We start from the raw sequence: 12227 nt of genomic DNA, 5'->3' as shown, positions 1-12227 counted from the left end.
AGATAAGGAAACTGAGGATCTCAGACTCTAACCTGCAAAACCACTATGTACAGATTAATATCAAGTACCTTCAACTTTTCTCAGATAGAGAGGGCCCGGGGCAGTAAGTGCAGGCTGGCTCCTCTGGGAGGGAGCAGGTACAGCGAGGTGGGGACAGCACCCAAGATTCTGCTTAGTGATGTTCCCACAGAATTTGTAACTTTGATCTGCCTTCTCATTCTCTGCACAAACGCATGCAAGATCACAGAAGAGGCAAAAAGGAGAAGGCTTGAGTTGGATCAGCCACAGCAAAGTCCAGAGGACTATGGAGCCAGCCTGTCTGGGTCCAAATCCTGTCTCTCCCTCTTTCTTGGAGCGTGCCCCCTGAGTAATCACTCAGTCTTTCTGTACCTCAGTTTCCTCTTCTGTAAAGTGGGGATAAGAGTGCCCATTCAAGGTGACTCCTGCAAGGATTAAACAAATGCGAATTAAAGCACTTAGAACACTGCCCTCACACTTCAGGCCCTTGGGGCGAGGGGATGCTTTGGTCTGACAGAAGTCACTAAATGTGCATCCTGGTAGAACTGTGCCAGCCTTTCATTCTAAAGGGCTGGAGGTGGCCTCAGAAGTGAGGGGTCCCAGATGCCTGGGCGTGGGCTCAGAAGCCCCAGGTCTGAGCCCGCGCGCCCACCGACCCACGGCCCATCTCCTTTTGCCGCCCCCAGGCCAGGGACTTGATTCCTGCGTGAAGAAAAGAAAAACTAAGGGTGGGCCTCCTAATGCCTCAGAGACTCCGTCTCAGAACCCAGCAACTAGTTTTATTTTTGTATATTTAGATTAACAAACGAAGAGGGTTTCCTGTTCCTTGTCGGGGGAGCACCATAGCTACCTGCGGCCAAGCCTCGTAGCCGTCTCCTCTCCTGTCCTCTCTCTGCCTGCAGGAGCCACGGGCCCGCAGCCCGCAATCAAGTCCCACAGAGCGGAGATCTGCACGAGAGGCGTGGGGATGGGAGGGCCGTGTCGCGGGAGCCTCACCGGTCTCCCCAGAAGCGGGGAGTCCCGAGGTGGAATCCGGCTTGGCCCTTCCTTCTGTGTGCATCCTCGGGCAAATCACCCAGCATTCCTGAGCCTCAGTTTGCCCGCCGGTAAAATGGGCCTGACACTCCCTGCTTCTCCGGGGCAGTGTGCGCGGCAGCGCTGACGCGGACATCGCACTGGGCACTGCGCCAGAGCGCGCGCCCAGGTGCCGGGGTCTGGGGGCTCAGGCGCAGCAGCCGGGCCCGCAGCTGCTGGCGTCATCACGGAGGGCGGGACCGTGGGGCGGCGCTCCGGGCCGGGGACGGCAGCTGGAGCGGCGCCCACCGCGGCTCAGCGCATCCCCGCTCTCCGCTTCCCTCCCCGCCGCGTCCCCGCGCGAAGATGGCAACCGAGGCGCTGCACGAGAACGAGACGCTGGCGTCGCTGAAGAGCGAGGCCGAAAGCCTCAAGGGCAAGCTGGAGGAGGAGCGGGCCAAGCTGCACGACGTGGAGCGTGAGTGCGGGATGGGAGGCGGGCGGGGCAAGCCGGACTCGCTGGCGACTTCCCTGGCGGGGGCGGCTGGGGCTGCGACGGGAGCCAGGCCCGCGCCACCTCCCGGGAGCAGGGCCCCAGGGCCCGAGCGCGCAGGTGAGCCGCGGGTAGCGGTCCCGAGCCCCGGGGCGTGCGGGCGTGGGGCCCTCGGAGGGTCCGGGCACCTGGCAGACCCCCGCCGCCGGCTAGCGGAGGACTGCGGGATTTGCTAACCTCATCACCTGCCTGGAAGCTGCGAACTGATTGCGTTCTTGCCCCTCCCATGCGGAGGGCAAGAGGTGGGGTGTCGGTGGTGACGAGCGAGCGCGGCGAGCCCGTGTGGGCGCGGCCTGGGAGAGACTCCTGTTTTGTTTTTTAATGATCGTCTGGCTTTCTCCATCACCGTTTTGTCTTTTCTCAGTTTTGCTTTTTTGAGACTGCAATTTCAAAGCTCATTTTTCCAACCTCTCCCCTATCCTTGGGGGCGGGAAGCTGGATGACTGAGAGAGAAGGGAAGCGGAGGAGCTCACCAAATTCAACCTTTCAGTTCGTTTAAGGCTGTTTAAGAAGCTTTTGGATCGATATGGTGGATTGGCATAAAAGAGCCATAGCAATCTTAAACTTGCATTCTACTGGCTCTGTGATTTTTATGAGTGAGTGATTAGATTAAATAGCCAGGTTCAGTGACTCTTGGCCAGAACAACATTGCTTTACTTTATCAGAGGGCTCCTTCTTAGCAGAGCTTGGGCTGGGGACCAGGCTTGGGGAAGTGGTAGTATGTGCTCACTTTTCAGCTCCGAGGGTGGCAGCTCCCCTTTGTTGAGCAAGGCCTCACACCGTGCCCTCGCGCACACCTTGACGTTGTTCTGCCGTTCCTAATCGGTGCCACCCTTTACATTCTATTTGGAATGGAAAAATGGGGTTCCTGCTAGGGCCTTTAGCCTTTGATCTCTGAAGATGACTTAAGAGAAGTGGATGACCTGGATCTAGCGTGTGCTGTGCTTTCCTAGGAGTCTCCTTTAAATAGGAGGCACTCTAAGCTTAGAAATCGTGTCCAGCAATCACTAACCACAAACCCCAAATAATGTGCTTATGCAAATTGAGAGTTACTTTTCTTACATAACAAGAGCAAAGGTGGAAGATCACCTGCTTTTGTTCAGCTGCACCCCCCACTCCCACCACCCCCCATCAGGGACCCAGGCTCCTTCTGCCTTTCTTCTCCACACCTTAGAGCTGTGACATTTGCCCCATGATTATAATATGATTGCCACAGCTCCAGACATCACTTCTGTATCCAAGGCAGGAAGAAGGGGGAATATGGACACCAATCTCTCTTTGTTCCCTATCAAGAAAGCAAAGCAAAAGTTTTCCCAGAAATCCTCTTCCCAGTTTGAGACCAGCCTGGCCAACATGGTGAAAAGTATTCATAGGTCGTCTAACTTCTCCATTTGACAGATGAGGAAACTGAGGCACAAAGAAGCTAAAGGACTTACCGAAGGTCCCCTGCTGATAAGTGATGGGACCCGGATACCCCCGCCAGGCAATCAGAGTGCCAGCTCAGGCTCACTTCAGATTTCTTTTGCCAAACCCCTTTGAGCTTCACGCAGAGGGCGTTCTCCAGAAACTCACTTATTCAATAGTGCAGGCTGCACGCCTGGATAGTTTCAGCTTTTCTGTGAATTTGTAAGTTGCCTTAAGACAGAGAGAGAGCAGAGATGCAGCTTTTCAATAGGGAACCTCAGGGGGCAAATGTAGTCAATCCAAAAGAGGAAATTTTTTTGTCTTGCCAAGAATGTGGTGCCCTCAAAAGCTAGGGCCAGATTTTAGACCCACAGTGGAAGGGTCTGTCCCTACCTGCATATGTCAGAATTTTGAGCTGGAAAGACCAGAAGTCATGTGGTTGTGTCCCTCTTGATGCCCCTGCAGCTTCCAGACCACATCTCTTCCACCCCCCATAAAACCTTTGCTCTCTGAAGGTTCTTATCACTCTATTGACCACTTCCCCTTTGACATGTCTCCTGATCTCCCAGCGAGGTTCTCTCATTTCTTTTCTTTTCTTTTTTTTTGGGGGGGTGGGGGAGGGGACAGAGTCTCGCTCTGTCGTGCCCAGGCTGGAGCGCAATGGTGTGGTCTTGACTCACTGCACCTCCACCTCCCGGGTTCAAGCGATTCTCCTGCCTCAGCCTCCCAAGTAGCTGGGACTATAGGCATGTGCCACCACACCCAGGTAATTTTTGTATTTTTAGTAAGCTTCACCATGTTGGCCAGGCTGGTCTCGAACTCCTGACCTCAAGTGATATGCCCGCCTGAGCCTCCAAAAGTACTGGGATTACAGGTGTGAGCCACCGTGCTCAGCCATTCTTTTCTTTATTCATCTTTTTTCTTTTTTTTTTAAGAGACAGGGTCTCAGCCAGGCAGGGTGGCTCACACCTGTAATCCCAGCACTTTGGGAGGCCAAGGCAGGTGGCTCATGAGGTCAGGAGATCGAGACCATCCTGGCCAACGTGGTGAAACCCCGTCTCTAACAAAAATTAATTGGGCACAGTGGCAGGTGCCTGTAATCAGCTACTCAGGAGGCTGAGGCAGGAGAATAGTTTGAACCAGGTTCAAGCTTGGAAGTTGCAGTGAGCTGAGATCTTGCCACTGCACTCCAGCCTGGTGAAGTGAGACTCGTCTCAAAAAAAAGAAACAGAGAGAGACAGGGTCTCACTCTGTCACCCAGGCCGGAGTGGAGTAGAGTTATAGCTCAGTGCAGCTTCAACCTCCTGGGCTCAAGTAGTCTTCCTGCCTCAGCCTCCCAGGTAACTGGGACTACAGGTACGTACTACTACACCTGGCTACTTTCGTTTCAGATTTCTTCGTAGAGACAGGATCTCACTATGTTGCCCAGGCGGGTCTTGAACTCCTGGCCTCAAATGATCCTCCCGCCTTGGCCTCCTAAAGTGCTGGGATTATAGGCATGAGCCACCGTGTGCCTAGCCAGGTTCTCTCACTTCTTAAGGACTTTGGCATTTCTTTGGACTGTGGCTTGAGTCTTCCTCTTGCCCCTAAGCCCTGCCCCATCCTGTGAGATGACACGCAGGCCCCTCATCTTCACAACCCCTGCTGCACGCATGCCTGGGTTCTTGTCAGCACTCAGGACTGCTCCTCTTTCCACATCTCCAATCACTGCCTCCACCTCCAAGCATACTCTCTCCCTGGGGAGATCTCCTTCCTCCAGGATCCTAGCTCTCCACTCTTCCATTCTCTCAGCCCTTCTTTTTTTGTTTGTTTTTTTTTTTTTTTTTTTTTTTTGAGACGGAGTCTCGCTCTGTCGCCCAGGCTGGAGTGCAGTGGCCAGATCTCAGCTCACTGCAAGCTCCGCCTCCCGGGTTCCCGCCATTCTCCTGCCTCAGCCTCCCGAGTAGCTGGGACCACAGGTGCCGCCACCTCGCCCGGCTAATTTTTTGTGTTTTTAGTAGAGACGGGGTTTCGCCGTGTTAGCCAGGATGGTCTCGATCTCCTGACCTTGTGATCCGCCCGTCTCGGCCTCCCAAAGTGCTGGGATTACAGGCTTGAGCCACCGCGCCCGGCCCAGCCCCTTCCTTTCTTCTCTTCCTTCAGTATCCAGTGTTGAGACGTTGGCCACCATTTCAGCAACCGTCTTGCCAAGCAATCCAAATTTCCTTGTCCTTCTGTCTCTTCACGGGAGCTGCCTGGCAGAACCTCAGCCTGGATGAATCTGCTGTCCCCTCTCTCTCGTGCCTGCAGCTGAACAGATGCTGCTGTAGAAGCGGCACACAGGAGGCTCGCTGAGACCACTGTCAGTCCCACAGTCACTAGTTCACCAAGGCTCTCAGAGCTGGCTGGAGTTTCTCTGGTCAGCTCTTCACAGTGAAAATTTTAGACTCTCTCTATGTGGCATGGGTCTCTGACTCCTCCCCTTCCACCTGGACTCCTTCTCCACAGAAATGGAAGCTCTAAACTGATCCCTCCATGTCACACTTCCAAACCCACCTCCACATGCAGTGACCTCAAACCTGTCCCTGTCATGGCTTTGTCAGTTCCCTCCCACCACCAGGCGTGAGATCCCATCATCTCCAGCCTTCAGTCAGCTTGACCTAGGGGTTATTCCTGTCTCCACCCCTCTGTTGACATGTACACACACCCAAGCCTGCCACTCATTCAACACATTCTGCCAGCCCATTGTATGTCAGGCACTGTTCTCAGCCCTGGGGGATACGGAGGTGAACAAGTCAGCCCAGCATCCCTCCCTGGCAGAGCTTCCATTCCATTGCGGGAGTGGCACGCTAGGTGGCACGCTAGATGACATGCGTTATAGGGAGAAAAGAACTAAAGCAGACAGCGGGAAATGAGGTGTGGGGGAGCAGAAGCTTTCGAGAAGGTAGCCCAGGGAAGCCTCATTGAGAAGGGCCTTTGAATCCAGACCCGAAGGAAGAGAAGCAGCACCATGACTACCATCTGGAGAGCAAGCTTCAAGCAAAAGGAGGAGCTAGGCAGAGGCCCCGGGAGGGGCTGTGTTTGGCCTATCTAATGTATCTGAGGAAGAGCGAGGAGGCAGGTGTGTCTGGAGGGGAGTGTGCAGGGCAGAATCCAGCTGCAGGTTATGCTGGGGGCTCATGCAGGACCCTGTGGGCACAGTGAAGATTTGGGTTCTTATTCCCAATGAGTCGGGAAGCCCTTGGAGGGTTTCTCGAGAGAGGATGGATCTGATTGCTTTACTGGGCTCACTCTGCCTGTCATGTTCTGTGGCAGAACAAGACAGCTTGAGGGAGGGAAATAAAGTGTGAGAGCTACGAGACCTGGGGTAAGAATTCTTGACAAATATCTCTTTCCCTCTTATCAGAGAGCCTGCCTTGGGTGGCACTTTCCAGCTCCTAATGGACGTTACAGCTGAAGGTGGAAGAGCGAGAGATGATTTCTGAGCTTCTCTTGGTCCCATCGTTGACCCCACAGCTGCTTTTACCTTACCCCAGCCCAGACTCACCCAGCTCCTTCCTAAGTGTGTTCATCCCTTGGCAGACAGGTGGGAAAGGGAGGAAAGGATGCTGATGAGTTTTACTTGTGGAAGTATAAGCTGGAGCCCTGCCAGGTGTCAAACAACTGTGCTGTCATTTTTCCCTGTATGAAGGAAAGTGGTATCATCACCATCTGTGGGATGAACAAGCAGGCTTAGCAAAGTCAAATGATTTGTTCAGGGTCATGCAGCTGGTTGGTGGTTGGGCTGGGATTCAGCTTGGGAATTTCTTTTCAGGGCTCCGCGCTGAGCAAGTGGCTGAGAGCCTGGGGGAAGGTGGGAAGGGTCTGGTGAAGCTGGGGAGGATCATACACTGAAGCTGTTCACTTGCCAGAGCAGGGGCTGGCAGCATGCACTTTCCTGTATCTCTTACAGTGACTGGCAGCCCCTTAGTGGACAGATCTGGTTGTTTTGTTTTGTTTTGTTTTGTTTTGTTTTGAGATGGAGTCTCGCCCTGTTGCCTAGGCTGGGGTGCAGTGGCATGATCTTGGCTCACTGCAACCTCTGCCTCCTGGGTTCAAGCAATTCTCCTACCTCAGCCTCCTGAGTAGCTGCAATTACAGGCGCTCGCCACCACGCCCAGCTAATTTTTGTATTTTTAGTAGAGACGGGGTTTCATCATGTTAGGCTGGTCCAACTCCCAACCTTGTGATCTGCCCACCTTGGCCTCCCAAAGTGCTGGGATTATAGGCGTGAGCCACCACGCCTGGCCTTTTTAATTTTTTTAATTAATTTATTTATTTATTTATTTATTGAAATGGAGTCTCACTCTGTCGCCCAGGCTGGAGTGTGGTGGCACAATCTCAGCTCACTGTAACTTCTGCCTCCCAGGTTCAAGCCATTCTCCTGGCTCAGCCTCCCGAGTAGCTGGGACTACAGGCGCGTGCCACCACACCTGGCTAATTTTTGTATCTTTAGTGGAGACCGGGTTTCACCATGTTGGCCAGGCTGTTCTCAAACTCCTGACCTCAGGTGATCTGCCTGCCTCAGCCTCCCAAAATGCTGGGATTACAGGCGAGAGCTACTGCGCCTGGCCTGACAGATTTGTTTCTGGCACACACGGGCCTTGTTTCTTGCCCAGCTGAGATTCCCAGCCCGTGTTTCATGATGACCTCAGCAGGTATTTCCCATTTTGGAATCCAAGGATGCTTTCCTGTGAATTGGGAATGTGTGGCCAGACACGTGAGTTTTATAGTACCAAATTTGGGTATGTGGCTGACACCAGAGGGGCATGGTTTATTCCCCAGAGCAACATGTGTTAGATACCTGAACATTTTTGCATTTTAGTGTTATTGTATAGGTGACCCAGTAGCCTCTGTCCTGGTCAGGGAGACCCCTTTAGACTATCAGCTGGAGTAACCAATTCATCCCAGTTTGCCTGGGACCCTAGGTGTGTGTGTGTGTTTGTTCGTTTGTTTGTTTTTGAGACGGAATCTTGCTCTGTTACCCAAGCTGGAGTGCAGTTGCACGATCTCGGCTCACTGCAACCTCCGCCTTCCAGTTTCAAGCAGTTCTCCTGCCTCAGCCCCCCGGTAGCTGCGATTACAGGCACACACAATCACACCCAGCTAATTTTTGTATTTTTAGAAGAGATGAAGTTTTACCGTGTTGGCCAAGCTGGTCTCAAGCTCCTGACTTCAGATGATCCACCCACCTCGGCCTCCCAAAGTTCTGGAATTACAGGCGTGAGCCACCGTACCCAGCCAGACCCTAGGTTTTAAAACGGAAAGTCCTGCAGCCCAGGAGACCCTGCAGTCCTAGGCAAACCAGGATAGTTGTTACCTCCTATTGGCTTGGACTTGTCCAAATTCTTGCCTTAAGGTCCACACAATAAAATTGTATAGCATAAACTTTGAGGGAAAAAGGAAGGTTTCCTCTTTCAGACCCTGAGTTCTTCACCTCCATCCCTTTGGCCCTCATCCCCAAGCCAGACCCATGGCCAACATTAAATGTAGGAAGTATTAATAGCTTATATGGGTCCTCTGATGGGAAGCCAGCTCACATCAAACTCCACAGCCCCAAGCCCTGTTTTCCCCTTCCTCCCGCAGAGCTTCCTGCTTCTCCCCAGAGCTTTCTCTTTGTCACTTTCTGCTTATCCTCTACCACAGGCGAGTACTCCCTCGCTTGATTCCAAGGTATTTTAGAATCATGTGGTTACAGCACATGCTGCTGTACAAATTTCCACAAACTTAGTGGCTTGCAATAACATACATTTATTTTCTTACAGCGCTGGAGGCCTGTAATCGGTGACTAAAATGGGTGGGCAGGTCCTTCGGGAGGCTTTAGGGGAGAATCCATTTCTTGCTTTTTCCAGCTTCTAGGGGCTGCCCATGTTCTCGGCCCAAGGCTCACGTGATTCTCAGCACTGCTTCTGTGGTCACCTCTCTCTCTGACTCTAACCCACCTGCTCCGTCTTACTAGGATCTGTGTGATTATGTTGGGCCCACCTGGATAATCCAGGATCATCTCCCCATCTCAAGATCCTTAATCACATCTATGAAGTCCCTTTTGCCATAAGATAGCATCGTCACTGGTTCTGGGGATTAGGATGTGGACACCTTTGGGAGCCATTATTTAGCCTATCACACAGCTCTTAGATCAGGAGGGTTTCCCGGCTTCAGCTTCAGTCTTCCAGCACAAAACATTTCCTTCGCTTCCCAACAGCCCTGTCGCTTATAGATGAAAAAGCAGCTGAGATCCAGGGAGGGGTGAAGCGATTTCCCTAAGATTTTGCAGCTACTCTAATGTTGAAAAGGGAGTAGAGAAGGTTCAGGCTCCCAGGAGAGCTGTCCTCCTCACCATGCTAGACCTTCTTTTAGAAAGTTGAGATTTGCCAACAGTCTCCCTAACTGACCTAGTTCCATCTACCTCTTCTATTTCACCTTGGATCAGTGTATGCCTCGCTCACTATTGCCAGTCACACTGGCCATCTTGGTGAGCTTCAGACCATCAGGCTTGTTCTTGCCTTCAGCCTTCAGACATGTTGTGTACTCGCTTCTGGAATGTCCTCCCACTTCTTTGCATAGCTTATTTCATATATTCTGTCTCGGTTCATATTCCACCTCCTCAGAGGCACCTTCTCTTATTATAAAAAGCAGTAAATGTTCTGGGCACGGTGGCTCATGCCTATAATCCCAGCACTTTGGGAGGCTGAGGCAGGTGGATCGCTTGAGCCCAGGAGATCAAGACCAGCCTGGGCAACATGGAGACTCCTTAATCTAAAATGGCCATGTCTGTCCCAACTTCCTACAATTTCAGCTCCCTTTCATTGTTCACTTTATCACTCTCTAAAATTACTTCCGTTCATTTATTCTTTGTTGACTGATTGATGATTGGTTGATTTTATGTCTCCCTTACTAGAATGTAAGCACCTTGGCAGCAGGTACTTTATTTGTATTAATTACTGTGGATCACTCTCCTACAACAGTGAGCTAGGCTAAGTAAACATTTATCAAATGAAAAAAAAAAAAAGAAGAGGTTGGCATTGAAAAGAAAGAAAAGTAAATCCATGTATGAAAAGGTGTCAATTTTTTTATTAAGTAAAAGAAAATAAAAAGGAGTGTGCCAAACGGTATATATAACATGATCTTAATAAACAAGGGGTGCTTGTAGATGCAGTAAATGTCTGGAAGGATACACAGGGAACTTGTTACCTCTAGAGAGGGGTTTGGAAAGTGAAGGTGCTTTTCATTTTATACCCATCTTTGCATTTACTGGGTTTTTTGTTTTGTTTTGTTTTTTTTTTTTTTTTTTTTTTTTGAGACGGAGTCTTGCTCTGTCGCCCAAGCTGGAGTGCAGTGGCGCGATCCTGGCTCACTGCAAGCTCTGCCTCCTGGGTTCATGCCATTCTCCTTCCCCAGCCTCCCGAGTAGCTGGGACTACAGGCGCCCGCCACCGCGCCCGGCTCATTTTTTGTATTTTTAGTAGAGACGGGGTTTCACCGTGGTCTCGATCTCCTGACCTTGTGATCCGCCCGCCTCGGCCTCCCAAAGTGCTGGGATTACAGGCGTGAGCCACCGCGCCCGGCCTTGTTTTGTTTTTGTTTTGTTTTGTTTTGTTTTTTTGAGCCAGGTTCTCACTCTGTCACCCAGGCTGGAGTACAGTGACCCGATCATGGCTCACTGCCACCTCAAACTCCTGGCCACCTCAGCCTCTCAAGTGGCTAGGACTACAGGTGTGTGCCACCACATCTGACTAATTTTTGCATTTTTTTGTAGAGACGAGGTTTCTTCATGTTGCCCAGGCTGGTCTTGATCTCCTGGGCTCAAGCGATCCACCTGCCTCTGCCTTCCAAAGTGCAGGGATTACAGGCATGAGCCACCACACCCAGCACATTTACTGCTTTTTATAATAACGGAAAAATGAGTACTAGAATGGGAGTCAAGATCAAGAATAAAAGGAGGCCAGGCGTGGTGGCTCACTTTGGAAGGCTAAAACGGAAGGATAACTTGAGCCCAGGAGTTCAGGACTAGCCTGGGCAACATAGCGAGACCTCAACTCTCAAAAAAAATTAAAAGTTAGCCAGGCATGATGGTGTGCACCTGTGGTCCCAGCTACTCGGGAGGCTGAGGTGGGAGGATCACTTGAGCCCAGGAGGTTGAGACTGCAATGAGCTATGATTGCACCACTGCACTCAAGCCCATGTGTCAGAGTAAGATCCTGTCTCGAAAAATAAAAAGAGAAAGGGGAAAACATTTCAGCTCTAAAGAGTCTTTAACTTGAAATTAAACTGAGGAATAATCTGAAAGGCTCAAAGCAGACAAAACAGGAAGGACGTGGTGCTCGTTTCAGCCAACAGGCACAGCAGCCTCCTGGGGCTGTGTGGGAGCTTCACCCCAATTCCCAGCTCCTTGAGGCAGATTCTAATATTGTGAAGGAACAAAGCAAGTTTATATCGTTTCTCTGAGTACAAATCTAGACTACATTTGATACACAGGATGTATTGTCTGATACCATTAACTTTTCTGTCTATTCTAAATGTAATTTTTTGAAAAGTTTTATCCTTGAATGCTTTATGGCTTAGAGCCTTGGACTATTCTGATTTATGGCTTAGGGAAAAATCTAGGAAAATTAACTTTCTAGATTAGCCTGGAACAAACATATTCCTTGACTTTTTTCATATTCTAAGAACATGTGATCTGTGTACTGAGGCTCACAGAAGTCGGTTTCTCTACAGTCATCCTCTTCCCTGTTGCTCGGCCACATGCCTTCTGCAGCTGTCAGAGGGAGCAGAAAGCTAACCTGCCTTCATTTCCTTTCCCCTTCCTTTCTCTGCATTCACCATTATACTCGAGCTGGCTAATGCAAGGGTGTTTAGAGTACTTTGCCAATAAACAAATGCTCACTGTGGAAAAATCTAGAAATATAAAGAAAACAAGTCATTCATAATCTCAATACCTAGAGGAAGCCATTTTTAATATTTTGATGTATTTCATAGCTTATGTTTCCATGTTTGTGTATATAGTTCTAAGCTTAGTAGGGACTGTACTAGATAGAGGATTTGAGCCCAGTTTTAACATTCAGCAAAATGGACTGAGTAGCTCCCCATGTCATTTACATTTCTTTTAATGTCATCATTAAAAATTCTTATATGGAACCATATAGTATTCCATCTTAAAGATAGTCCCATAACTTAATTCTCCAAACCTTTTATTTAACTTTAAACAATTTTTTTATTACACA

General features: G+C 50.4%; 1 protein-coding gene across 1 annotated transcript in view; it reads left to right on the top strand.

The window, feature by feature from the left end:
• The first annotated feature begins 1282 nt into the window (after positions 1-1282).
• The window catches only part of GNB5 (G protein subunit beta 5), a 54933-nt gene continuing 43988 nt past the window's right edge, over positions 1283-12227 (top strand). The window contains exon 1 of the mRNA XM_025389940.1: positions 1283-1510. Coding sequence (XP_025245725.1) covers positions 1399-1510 — 112 coding nt within the window. The 5' untranslated portion in view covers positions 1283-1398. The remainder of the gene's footprint in view (positions 1511-12227) is intronic.

The sequence above is a fragment of the Theropithecus gelada genome, chromosome 7a, assembly GCF_003255815.1.
Source record: "Theropithecus gelada isolate Dixy chromosome 7a, Tgel_1.0, whole genome shotgun sequence".
In the NCBI taxonomy this organism is placed as follows: Eukaryota; Metazoa; Chordata; class Mammalia; order Primates; family Cercopithecidae; genus Theropithecus; species Theropithecus gelada.
This window is presented reverse-complemented; position numbering and strand designations above follow the sequence as displayed.